The sequence below is a fragment of the Solanum tuberosum genome, unplaced genomic scaffold (assembly GCF_000226075.1).
Source record: "Solanum tuberosum cultivar DM 1-3 516 R44 unplaced genomic scaffold, SolTub_3.0 scf00034, whole genome shotgun sequence".
Taxonomy (NCBI): domain Eukaryota; kingdom Viridiplantae; phylum Streptophyta; class Magnoliopsida; order Solanales; family Solanaceae; genus Solanum; species Solanum tuberosum.
Window position 1 is genome coordinate 839,528 of NW_006238962.1, and position 12,884 is coordinate 852,411.

At 32.7% G+C, this 12,884-nt stretch overlaps 2 protein-coding genes across 2 annotated transcripts; one reads left to right on the forward strand and one right to left on the reverse strand.

Moving 5' to 3' along the window:
• Positions 1-493: 493 nt before the first annotated feature.
• Positions 494-2,350, reverse strand: LOC102592977 (solute carrier family 25 member 44-like). The gene has a single exon (XM_006342435.2). The coding sequence runs from the start codon at positions 1,825-1,827 to the stop codon at positions 802-804; it is 1,026 nt and encodes a 341-aa protein (XP_006342497.1). The 5' UTR covers positions 1,828-2,350; the 3' UTR covers positions 494-801.
• Positions 2,351-8,532: 6,182 nt separating this feature from the next.
• On the forward strand, positions 8,533-11,964 carry LOC102593313 (probable protein phosphatase 2C 53). The gene is made up of 4 exons (XM_006342436.2): positions 8,533-10,291; positions 10,387-10,704; positions 10,787-10,892; positions 11,430-11,964. Exons 1-4 carry the CDS (start codon positions 9,446-9,448, stop codon positions 11,768-11,770), a joined length of 1,611 nt encoding a protein of 536 aa, XP_006342498.1. The 5' UTR covers positions 8,533-9,445; the 3' UTR covers positions 11,771-11,964.
• Positions 11,965-12,884: the final 920 nt, after the last annotated feature.

Genomic DNA, 12,884 nt, shown 5'->3' on the forward strand with positions numbered 1-12,884 from the left:
ACATAAAAGAGTTACTTCTTCACATAATAACATGTATATCATTGCTAATCAAAGGACCACTTTTTTGTTTTTTGTTGGTTGTTGATAAAAAGAAAAAAAAAAACATATTAGCATGAAAAGGAGAGAATACAACAAGGCCAAAAATGTTCCATAATGTAATGATGATACGTCTGTAATGTATTGTATATCTCTGAATAAGTCTCATTCTTTTACTTTTTTCTGAAAGTCGATGATTATTCGTAGTTATTATCTTTGATACCAAAAAAGAGTTCAAACATAATGCTTTATTTCAATCCTGATTCGATTCGATATTATAAGTATATTGATTTTTACTCATACTTGATTCAATCCATAAATTGATTATTCCAATATATAGATATGTGAAGATGCAACAAGAGGCCAATCCTCAATATACACTAAAAAGTTTCAACCTTTCATAGATTAGAACATCTTTTATTATAGATAGGATAGTAGTGAGACAAGTAAGACAACATGAAATACAAAAAGAAAATTAACATAACACTGCTATAACATAACATTGCAACTACATTTTTTACAAAAATTTACATTAGGTTAGGTAAAACATAAAAATAGGATTCTAAATATAGAACATCTTCTCCATCTTCCCTTTTCTTTAGGTTTAAACCATTGTTATCTCACTAGCCCGACTAACCTGGATTCGCACCATATAAACACTGGCCAGACTAATTCAGATTTTGCCGTGTGTTCAGAAGGGCTCCATTTTCCCTCATTGGTATATGTGCTGAATGTCAATCCAAGATTTCATCAAACAAAGGTTTCTTAATTCTTGGTAGATAGTTTCTTGAGGAACTCATAAGTAGTGATCATAGTTATTGCAGACATTGACATTGATGCCCATCTTGGACCTAATCCTCTATAACAAGCACTAAATCCACCTTCCTTCACTAAATTCTTCACTGTTTGTAAAACTGTTGGTGTTCTCCTACTACTACTACTACTACTACTACAACAATCATCATCTAATACTTGTAATCTCGTTTTCACGGTGTCGAGTGGCATTGTCACTAATGCAGACACTCCACTAGCCATAGCTGCACTCACTCCTTGAACTGCAAGCATTGCCTTCCCATCTGGCTTATAACCGCCCTCGTCGTCTTTCTTGCAACAATAACAACCAATTGAGCCCCAAATCAATCTATGAGCTATAGAGTATGAACCCCACCACACAGCATTTGAAGGTGCATACGTCAGTATTGAAATACCAAATCCTCTATACAATCCCCTCAAACCATCACTACAAATAATCTTCCTAAACGCATCGATCCCACCATTATAACACTTCAATCCAACAACACCACAACTAGAATTTCCACTTCCTTGAACCATCAACCTCTGACTCACAACATCAATTGGTGTCCACACCAATTGAGCTGCCATCGCCGCGCTTAGCCCAGCAGCAGCACTAGCAATAGTCGAAGACGATGCCTCAGAGAATCCCAACTGAACAGTTGCAGTTCCAACACTACTTTTAGTCACTTCAAGTGCCCCCATGTAAAGTGCTCTAGCAGGAATAGTCCCTGTTAGAGAAGTACCAAATCCTCTATAAAATCCTCTATACCCTTCATTCCTCAACATAGATCCTGCCATTTTTAGACATGGAATTTGACTACTCATAACTTGCTGCCTAGTTTTCAACACTACAATTGGGTAAAGTGCACCTGAAACACCAGAAAAAAGCGCAGCTCCCAAGAAAAAAAACTTAGATTTGTCAAGCATCTCCCAATTTATATCTGCAGGTAGATGTATTTTTGAACCTGAACCATCCTCCTCCATACTCACACTCATTTTCCACCACTTCCCAAATCAGCAAAAATTTCAAAATCAGCAAAAAAAAAAAATCTTTATCTCAAATCCACTAACAATAAACTCCCTTCAAATCAAATATCCCCCAAATCACCACCCAATCAAGAACAGACAAACAAAACCGCCATGAACGTAAAATCAAGAAGAGATCAAGCAAACAAAAAACAGAAACAAAACAAAAACCAAAACCAACCCTTATACCAACTTCCCAAGATCTCAAATGGGTCAAGCTCAGATCAACAAAAAGCTACACATACATACAAAATTCACAATGTATACACTATATCATCTATCTATCTATTTACTGTATCATTTTTTGTGTTTTCTTTTTCTGTTTGTAGATGCAAGATTTGAGAGCTAAAACTGAATCAACATAAACTTAAACTCAACCCCATCAAAGAGTTTTTGAGAATTGTGAAAAAGTTTCGATATTTTATAGTGACAGTGAAGAGGTGGGTGGCGGAACAATGGAGGAATGAAAGAAAAAAGAAGAGAGGGTTATGGATTTCATAAAAACTGAGGGTTTTATTTTTGGATATGGACACGTGTCAGTCAACATCTGAAAATATACTTGCCATAACCCCACACTCATATCATGGGTCTATAGTCCCGTCTAGGTAAATACTTATCTGCATCGAGATATTATATCATATGATTGTGGATATAAGTGATATAATAGGATATATTAATTTACATGTATTATGTGCCTATTAGTTTGATCTAAAAATTGGATAGCATCTCGATAAGTGTTTATTTGTACCAAGTTGATATCAAAATATCTAAACTTATCGTTGGTAAGTAATATAGTAAGATATAATTTACACGTATTACGCAAATATTAGCTTAATCTAAAACTTGAATAATATCTCAGTAAGTGCTTGTCTATATCGAGTTGATATCAAATTATATAAAAATTATCGTTGGTAAGTAATATAATAGGATATAATTTACACATATTATGTATCTATTAGCTCGATTTAAATATTGAATAACATCTCAGTAAGTACTTATCTTTATCAAGTTGATATCAAATTATCTAAATTTTTCGTTGGTAAGTAGTCTTGTAGGATATAATTTACACGTATTATGTTTTTATTAGCTTGATCTAAAAATTGAATAACATCTCAGTAAGTACTTATCTGTATCAGGTTGATATCAAATTATCTAAATTTACCGTTGGTAAGTAGTATAATAGGATATAATTTACATGTATTATGTTTCTATTAGCTTGATCTAAAAATTGGATAACATCTCAGTAAGTACTTATTTGTATCAAGTTGATATCAAATTATCTAAATTTTCGTTGGCAAGTAGTATAATAGGATATAATTTACATGTATTATATTTCTATTAGCCTGATCTAAAAATTGGATAATATCTTAGTAAGTACTTATATGTATTAAGTTGATATTAAATTATCTAAATTTATCGTTGGTAAGTAATATAATAGGATATAATTTACACGTATTATGTATCTTTTAACTTGATCTAAAAATTGAATAATATCCCAGTAAGTATTTATCTGTATCGGGTTGATATCAAATTATCTAAATTTATCGTTGGTAAGTAATATAATAGGATATAATTTACATGTATTATGTATCTATTACCTTGATCTAAAAATTGGATAATATCTCAGTAAGTACTTATATGTATCAAGTTGATATCAAATTATCTAACTGTGTCATTGGTAAGTAATATAATAGGATATAATTTATAGGTACTATTTATCTATTAGCTTGATCAAAAAATTGGGTAATATCTTGGTAAATATTTTTCCGTATCGAATTGATGTCAAATTATATTAATTTTATTGTGGATAAGAAATATGACGGGGTTACATATATTATGTATATTTTAGCTTGATCCAAAAATATTAACTCGATCAATATTTATCTGTATTGAGTTTAAATCAAATTATTATCATGGGTATATAATAAAATAGAATGTATTTTACATATATTATATATCTACTAGCTTGATCCAAAATTTGATATGAATTAAGCTTTTATCATTGTGTTTATTATATTTGAATTTAAATATATATTTCTAAGATTAATTACAAGTTTGTTTAGTAATTTTTAAAAGTTAAAAAAATTTATTTATAAGAAATAATTATTTAAAATATTTTGACAGTTTGATCAAACTTTTAAGAAAAATAACAGTCTGTTGATAGAAAAAAACTTTTCAAAGACCAAAGAAACAGAGCTTTAAGAAAATATCTTCTCATTTTGAATTTGTCACATCACATTAATCAGGGTGAAAGGTTGCCCTCTCTTCTTTTTCTAATATCAACCTTGAAATATCAGAAAAAATTGACTCTACCTAGTTTGATCGCTCCGCATAACTGTACTTTAAAAGACAAAATTCTTTATCGGACGATCTATCTTCACTCAAAAAATTTAATCTTTTGATAAGAAGCTGAAAGCGTACCTTCATTTTCATTTGGAATAATAAGTCAACGAGTTTTCATAAGAGATTTTTCAAAAAATTTAAATCGCAAGATTAAAGGATATTTTAATATATATTTTACATACTTTTAATATAAATTTAGAAAAAATTAAAAAACTTGATTTATTTAAACTTCATACCTAGTTTAACGAATAAATAAATTAAAACAGAAGAAATAATATTTTATTATATTATATATTATAGTACTCCCTCCGTCCCTTTTTAGTTGTCCACTTTAGAAATGGCACACAGATTAAGGCAACAATGATTAGCACAGTGAAGTTACAATTTTACCCTTATGACAACTTTTCACTTCAAAAATTACAACCACTTTATTTGAATTCAAGTGAAACAAATTGGAGGGAAACAACATACACTTTTACAATTTTCAAGAAGTGTAAATAAGGGTATAATAGGAAAAAATTTGTTGTCCTTTCTTGATTTGTCAAAATGGACAACTAAATAGGGACAACCAAAAAAGGAAATATGGACAAGTAAATAGGGACGGAGGGAGTAATAAAAAGAGAGTTTAATTTGTGTGGGAGTGTGTGCAATAATAATTGACAAAGGGATATTGAGATTGGTCCAGTTAGAATAAGGGGTGCTCTTGTTGATTGCATAAACTGTGGGTAAACAGGTGGCTAACACCAGTGGGCTGCCTCACCATTTTCTCATCCCCATATGCCCTGTTGGCAGCCCCTTATTATCCTCTTCCGTTTTTTTTGTTTTTCATCCGGTGTCAAAATTGAAAATTTTCATTATAGATAAAATGTTTTTTAACAAAGATGATTTCTTATTTGAAGAGATTCAAATTCGAGATCTCGAGTTAAGAATGAAGAAGTACTTACTAATCTACCACAACTCTTATTGGTCCCTTATTATCATTTTTTGTTGGCTTAAGTCATATGCAACTCCTTAAAGTTGTCCACAGACACCTGAATAAAGCCTTGTACCCATTGAACACTTGAATCTTAACAAATTTATATTTATTTGACGCAAAATAATAATAATTAAAAAGATAAACATGTGTGCATCTCAAAAGCATATGCATACCAAATGGACCAATGAAACGATAACACATGTCGATTGGATTAAAATTTTTTAACTCTATTTAATTTAAAATTTAAATAATTCAAAACGAACTTCAAGAAAACAAAAAAATAATTTTTAAATTAACCCACCCCCACCCCCACCCTTCTTCTTCTCCATTGAAACTTATTTTCAATTCCACAGTGCCGCTGCACCTCAACCGCTACTTATTTCCATTTCCAATGTCGCCGGATCTTAATTCCTAATCACTAGTTATCATTATCACAATTACATGAAAAAATAATGAACTTTTGTCGGAAAAAATAATCAATAACTTTGCTGAAATATTATTTTCATCAGAAACAATGGAGCTTTATCGGAATATTTAAGACCTTAATTAGATCTACATAAAAAAAAGGGAAAAAAGTGGAAGAAACAATTGAAGGGAGGAAGATGGGAGAAGACGTTGTTTCTTTTTTCTTATTTTAATTAATTATATGTTATTATTATTATTATTTATTAATTTAATTTAGGTGTATAAGTTGAAAAGAAAAAGATAAAAAATATCATTTTTATTGTTTCACGTGCTTAAGGAGGGTGTTGTACACGTTTTTTGCCATGTCAGCGTTTTGTGTCTAATTGGAATCACTTTTGAATATATAAAGTGTTCAATAGGTACAAGGCTAAATTGAGGTGTCTAAGTGAAATCTACGAACAACTTTAAGTGGATGTGTATGACTTAAGTCTTTTTTGTTTTTGTTTGTTTTTGTTTGTTTTTTCACTCGGTGTTAGGATCGGAAAATTCGGGTATAATTTTATTTTATTTTTTATTTTTCACCTGTTATCCGGTATCCACATTGGAGCCCGACTAAATCTAGATTCACATCAGAAAATTCCTTATTGGGAGGTGAAGCACTTGCACTCACTAATAAAGACGATTTCGTATCCAAGAGGACTCAAACCTGAAACCTCTGATTAAGGATGAAGAAGTACTTTTTTTATTGGTGTAAAATTACTAATTGTGTAGACTTTAGATATATTTTTTTATTGCTCCTTGAGAATGTGAGAATTTTTTTTTCTTTTCAAAGAATTTGTATTATATTCCTCTTGTCACTTCTCTATTCGTTTAATGGAAAATCAAGAACTTCTTGGGGTTATCATGGAATTATATGTTCATAATTTATGGTCAAAATACATATTAATTTTCTTTATTCACATGCTCAATATTCCACATGTTCCTAGGTGGAATTTCATTATGTTCATTAGGACTACATTTTATAGATTGTTTACCAAAGAACATATTGTCTCAATTGTATATTTCTGAAAAAATATTTATATATAATCTAAACAATATATGAAGTGGAGGTGGGAGGTAAAGGTTGTGGATAGTGGGAAATGGGGGCTACGGAGATGAAGATGATGTTTGTTGGTGGATAGGACACAATTAGGGTAGAATGTCATCACTCGTGAAATTTGTTTCACTAGAAAAATCATTTTTCGTATTTTTCTAGAGAGAATATTTTTTATCTATACTGATCAACCACATACGTAATGTTTGTTTTGATACAATAATGATCTTAGAGGTATGGTGGTGCTTTTGAACTTTTGACTTTATTTTCTTTATTACACACTTGTTTATAAGAAAATAAACGAACGGTTACAAATTCAAGATCGCTCATTTTAAAATTATTTAATATAATTTAGTGCTCTTTATCTATTGGGTAGCCAACCAGACTATAATTGGGCCAAATACAGGCCCATAGTCCTAACCCAATAAAATGTGATATAGGCCCACATGAAGCAATAGCATTTTTACATGCAAGACAATCAGAGTGATGTCATCTCTTTGGGCCAACCAATCTAAATCTTCTCTTTTATGTCATCTATTTTACCAATTAACAACCCAAATTAATCAAAAGTAAAATTTCATTTGTTTTTCTAATCACATACCCTAATAATAGAAAATATTATTATGAAGTTTTTCAATATTATTTATCGGAAAAAGAATCTTATTTCAAAAATTAAAATTTAGGCATAATATATAAATATGCTCTTTAACTTAATTTCATTTTACATTTATGCCCTTCAATTTTGAGTGTGTACAAGTAGACACTTAAATTTGTATAAAGTTAAACAAATAGACAGACATCCTACATGTATTTTATGTCATGTAAGATTCATGTGTCTACTTGTTCAGTTTTATATAAGTTTAAGTATTTTTTTGTGCACGCCCAAAATTAAAGAACATATATGTGAGACTAAGTTAAATGACACGTTTATGTATTATACCTAAAGTATAAGATATCTGATTAGGAATGAATGTTCACTTTTTATCTTTAGATAAAAGCATTTAATTGGTGCGTTTTAGATAAATAAAAACATTCAATTGGTGCATTATTTTTGTATAGTTGAATAATGGACCATAGAGTGAGGGTCACTATAGAAGTCAATTAATTTTTGTTCACAATAGACAAAAGGGAGTGTGGTGTGTGGGCATTGAATTGGAGAGTGGAAAGTGAAAAGTGAGAGAAAACATTTTAATTTGTGGTGATGCTTTAATGTGCTCTCTCAATTTGACATCTGTCCTTTTTTTGGTTAGCTATTTTTTTAATGTTTTTTTCTTTATTTTAGTAGTAATTTGTTTTTGAAGATTATAACTATATCAATAGAGTAAATCTTTAATAAAGAGGTATTATATCTTAAGACATAAATAAGGGTAAAATAATAAGAAAAATATAATTAATATATTTTAAAAAGTGTATAAAAGAGAAACACGGTAAATAATTTAAGATAAAAGAAAATAATGAGACTTTTGCTATTTCTTTTATATTGAGTGAAGATTTTTGTGTTATGATTATTACAATTTAATGAAACTTTTGGATGTTTTTGGTCAACTTTTTTTCCTTCACAATACTTTTTAAATTTAAAAGTTAAATATTATTAAAGTATTTGATCGAAATTAAAAGTATTCGAAAACTTAAAAGATCAATATTTGAAGAGAAATTTTAATAACTTAATTGATTGCCTTATGACGATTTTCATATTATCAATGAGAGTTGAATTTTCCACACATATTGTCCATGAGAGTTGAATTTCCCATGTTGTAATTCACTTGCTCCATTTTTTTTTTATAACACCAATATTTGAGGGATTATTTTGAATAATATTTTTGTCACTTTCTCACTCCTGAACTGAAGATATAAAATAATTTATTAAAAATATTTTTAAAAAGGAAAGTCTCCACCATTTCTTTGTATTCTTGATTCTTTGATGCAATTCTATTGTCTTCAAGTTTAAGCAGATATCAATAGTATAGAAGACTGCAATTCTTGAAAAGGGTAGGATAAGTTAGTGGCAATTTTACCTCATATACTATCTTTTATGTGTTTTTTTTACATATTGGTGTCATCAATTGTTTGAAATCTTGAAGAGAAAAGGACTAGTTTTCAAAGAGGGGTTGTTATGAGTTGCCTCAGATCCAGGGTACTGAAGTTTTTATGAGAAAAAGGTGCTTGCTTTACAGTGATTTCATGTGATTCTTGGAAGTTAGCTTTGCTTTTAACAGGTTAATTCACATGACCCTTTTCTTGTTACCTATCTTTCTTGTGTTTTAAGGATTAAAGATTTATGCCAAGTTTGGATTTTTGATTCATTACCTATTTGGGGTTTTAGTAATTGTGTGGATGTAAGGATCTTTTGTGGCTGTAGTTGCTTGGTGGGTAGATAAGGAAGAGGGAAAGAAGAAAAAGAGGGTTCTTGCTGTTGTGGCTATTGTTGTGTTCTAGCTGTGGTTAGTGGTGGGTAGATAAGGAAGAGGACAAAGAAGAAAAAGCTAAGATTTTTGAAGGGAAAAAAGGGGTGCTTTCTGTTTTTTTTTTGTTAAAACAGATCTGATTAGCAATTTCTGTTAAGTATCCTGATTAATGGGGCGTGGCGAAATGTAAAAGAATGTTCTTTTACTAGTTGATTCTCTTAGGCAATGGAAAATGGTCTGTTGAAGCTCATGGTAAGATTATTAGTGATTCTAAAGAGAGGTGATGAATTAGTTTAACAATGAAAGGCACTGTAGTTTTAGAGTGGTTGATGGTTAGCTTTTACTGCGTTCAGTGTAGTTGTTTCGATGGAGGAGATGTATATGGTTGCAGTGCCATTTGTATTTGGTAGTTTGATCTGTCACAAACCAAGCATAGGAAGTCATATGGATGTAACTAAGATAAATTCGATGGATGATGCAACGAGCTTGTATTCTAATTCTGGGACTAAAATGCTGGCAGACACTGTTTCTGGTGGCAATGATGATTGTAGTTCTGCTGATTCGGAGAGCGACCTTAGTATTACGGCATCATCTGTGCCTGAAGAGAGCAGAAGTGAAGGGACTATGTCGCTTGATGTGATATCTGAAAATGAAAGCAACTGGATTGGTGGTGATGCTGTTGTTAGGGAAAGTGAGGATGATGATTCCTTATCACTGGAGGGTGATCAGATTCCCGATAATTCGTGTTCCCTGTCAGTGGTGAGCGATTGTAGTAGTTTATGCGCTGATGATTTTATAGGCTTTGAGATAGCGTCTGACATAGAAAGTCAGGATTTCGTGGATTCTCAGAAAAGCATCAGCCACGACGAACTTATTGGTAAGACTGGGGTTTTGGTTGAGTCAGATGTTGAGGATACTTTGACTAGACCCGTGGCAGTTCCGGTCAGACTTGAGGAGCAGATCACTGATAAAGGTTTGAATGCAACAGTCAGCCGCAGTGTTTTTGAAGTGGACTACATACCCCTATGGGGATATACATCTATCTGTGGAAGGAGACCAGAAATGGAAGACGCATTCGCAACTGTTCCTAGATTCATGAAAATTCCTCTACAGATGTTAATTGGTGATCGCGTGCTTGATGGACTGTCTAGACGCTTGAGTCATTTGACGACTCATTTCTTTGGAGTATATGATGGCCATGGTGGTTCTCAGGTCTCTGTCTCTCTTTCTGACTTTGGTTCATACAACTCCTTGTTACCTAAATATGAACAAAAATTAATTGATTCCTTTTTTTTTTTCTCTTTCAGGTGGCAAATTACTGCCGAGACCGGATTCATGCTGTATTGGCTGAGGAGTTGGAAACTTTTATGATGAATCTCAGTGATGAAAGTATTAAACAAAGTTGCCAAGAGCTCTGGAATAGAGCCTTTACCAACTGTTTTCTTAAAGTTGATGCTGAGATTGGAGGGGGAGCTGGTCACGAGCCTGTTGCTCCAGAAACTGTAGGCTCCACAGCTGTTGTTGCTGTTGTTTGTTCATCTCATATTATAGTGGCAAACTGTGGTGATTCAAGGGCTGTTCTGTGTCGTGGGAAGGAACCCATGGCATTGTCAGTGGATCACAAAGTAAGCGGAACTTTGAACCAAACTTGCTTCCATAGCAAATAATCCCTTTATAATCATTTTTCACTTCTGTTCTCTTTTGCAGCCAAACCGAGAAGATGAATATAAAAGGATTGAAGCAGCTGGAGGGAAGGTGATACAGTGGAATGGCCATCGTGTTTTCGGTGTTCTTGCAATGTCTAGGTCTATCGGTATGTTTTCTCCTAGCTAACCTCTTTTCTAGCATTTGCAAGATACTTTAGTTATTTATAGCTCACAACATAAATCCCTATCTCTTTCATCAGCTACCTTTTAAAGGCTTGATCAGCAATTCTTGTGTCGTATTAGAATGATACATGCATTTGCAGTTGTCCCAATTACTAAATGAGCAAACGAAGACAATCCTTATAGAGGTCTTGGGACTAGATGATCACTGTTAGGCCCGATCGGACTATCACTGCAAGGCTTTTGGGCCATGTAGACAATCTGTCCTGTACGGCTCAGGTTCATGCATTGGTCATAGGTATGGCATAACAATACTAGTCTGTTGGACCGTGGGATATCGGCCTTAGTGTGCCAATGCTCCATAAAGACATCTACACATTCTTGTACTTGTAGTTTGATATGAGAAGTAACCTGTGGGTTGCGTATATGTTCTCTTGGGGCATTTATCGGTTGGACAGAGGTCATAATTTTTGTTAGTAAATAGGTCTTTTGTCTCTTTCTTTTAATCCGGTTATTGATTGCAGGAGATAAATACTTGAAGCCTTGGATAATTCCTGATCCAGAAGTAACGTTCATACCTCGAACCAAGGATGATGATTGCCTTATTCTTGCGAGTGATGGTTTATGGGATGTCATGACAAATGAAGAAGCTTGTGATATGGCTCGTAAACGTATACTCATGTGGCATAAAAAGTACGGTGCAACGCTCCCCGTGGAAAGAGGTGAAGGAATTGATCCAGCGTCACAGGCAGCAGCAGAATGCTTGTCGAATCGAGCTCTTCAGAAGGGCAGCAAGGACAACATAACAGTGATTGTGGTGGACTTGAAAGCTCAAAGAAAATTCAAAACCAAAACTTCAACATAATTGGCCTCATAATCTGCTGTTCCATTTATCGATTTGCAGTATAGACTGAAGGCGACACACTTTAACTTGGCCTCAACTGGTAACTAAACACTCCAACTTTGAGGATGCACATCTAGGCACCTCAACTCGTCTAACCATGTCAGTTAACCTGTCCAACTTACAAAATGATCATCTAGACACCTCCAAAAGTTATGTTACATGACAACAATGGTCTCCACGAGACTCAATGGAGATGAGTTAAGAATGTTTAGTTGTCAGTGGAGATTAAGTTGAAGTTTAGGTTAAAAAGATTTGATTAGTCATTTTTTTTAATATTCGTGGATTAATGCACATGAAAAATTGGGAAAAAAATTGAATTTCTATTTTGTTACCCCTTAACGCTAAAAAAGTGGGGTGGATTCTTCAAAGGATATGAATATCATTACGGATGGACTCAAGAAAATTGGGGCAATAACTTGCGATTGGTCATATTTTCAAAAATTTATGGACTAATCAACATCGGTTGTTCACAACGACACAGTGGGGACGAGTTGAGGTGTCTAGATGTGTATTCTCAAAGTTGAAGTGTATAATTGTCCGTTGAGGCCAAGGTAAGTCGTCTATTTGTGTTACATTTTTTTTACCTTGGGATAAATATAATGGCTATTATTGGAGTAGGTTTCTGTATTTATTTTAGTACATGCTCCATTCTATATGTAATTTTCTTTATTTAGCTATTTGAAGTAGCAAAAACTACTACATTATAATCAAATGTAATATGGTCATTCTGCCTCCATAGTTAAAAGGCTCTATGTAGGTATTTTAACCTACTGTTTGACATTATGTCTTGTACTTTATGTGTGTCATATTTTAAAGGATAATACATAAATATCTCCCCGAAATTTTCAACTACACACCTAAACTTTGCGTTGGACTTATAAGTGTGTAGTTGATAATTCGGGGACAGGTCGAGAGGATATTTATGTGTTAACCTACATTTTAACATGCAATCAAAAAGTTTGATCTAGTGGTCAATAAGATCAGAGGTATCAGTGCTCCGTGCACATGGTGGAGTTGTAACTTACAATATTTCTTATTTGAGTAGGAATATTTCGTCTATTCGATAAGAACAGAG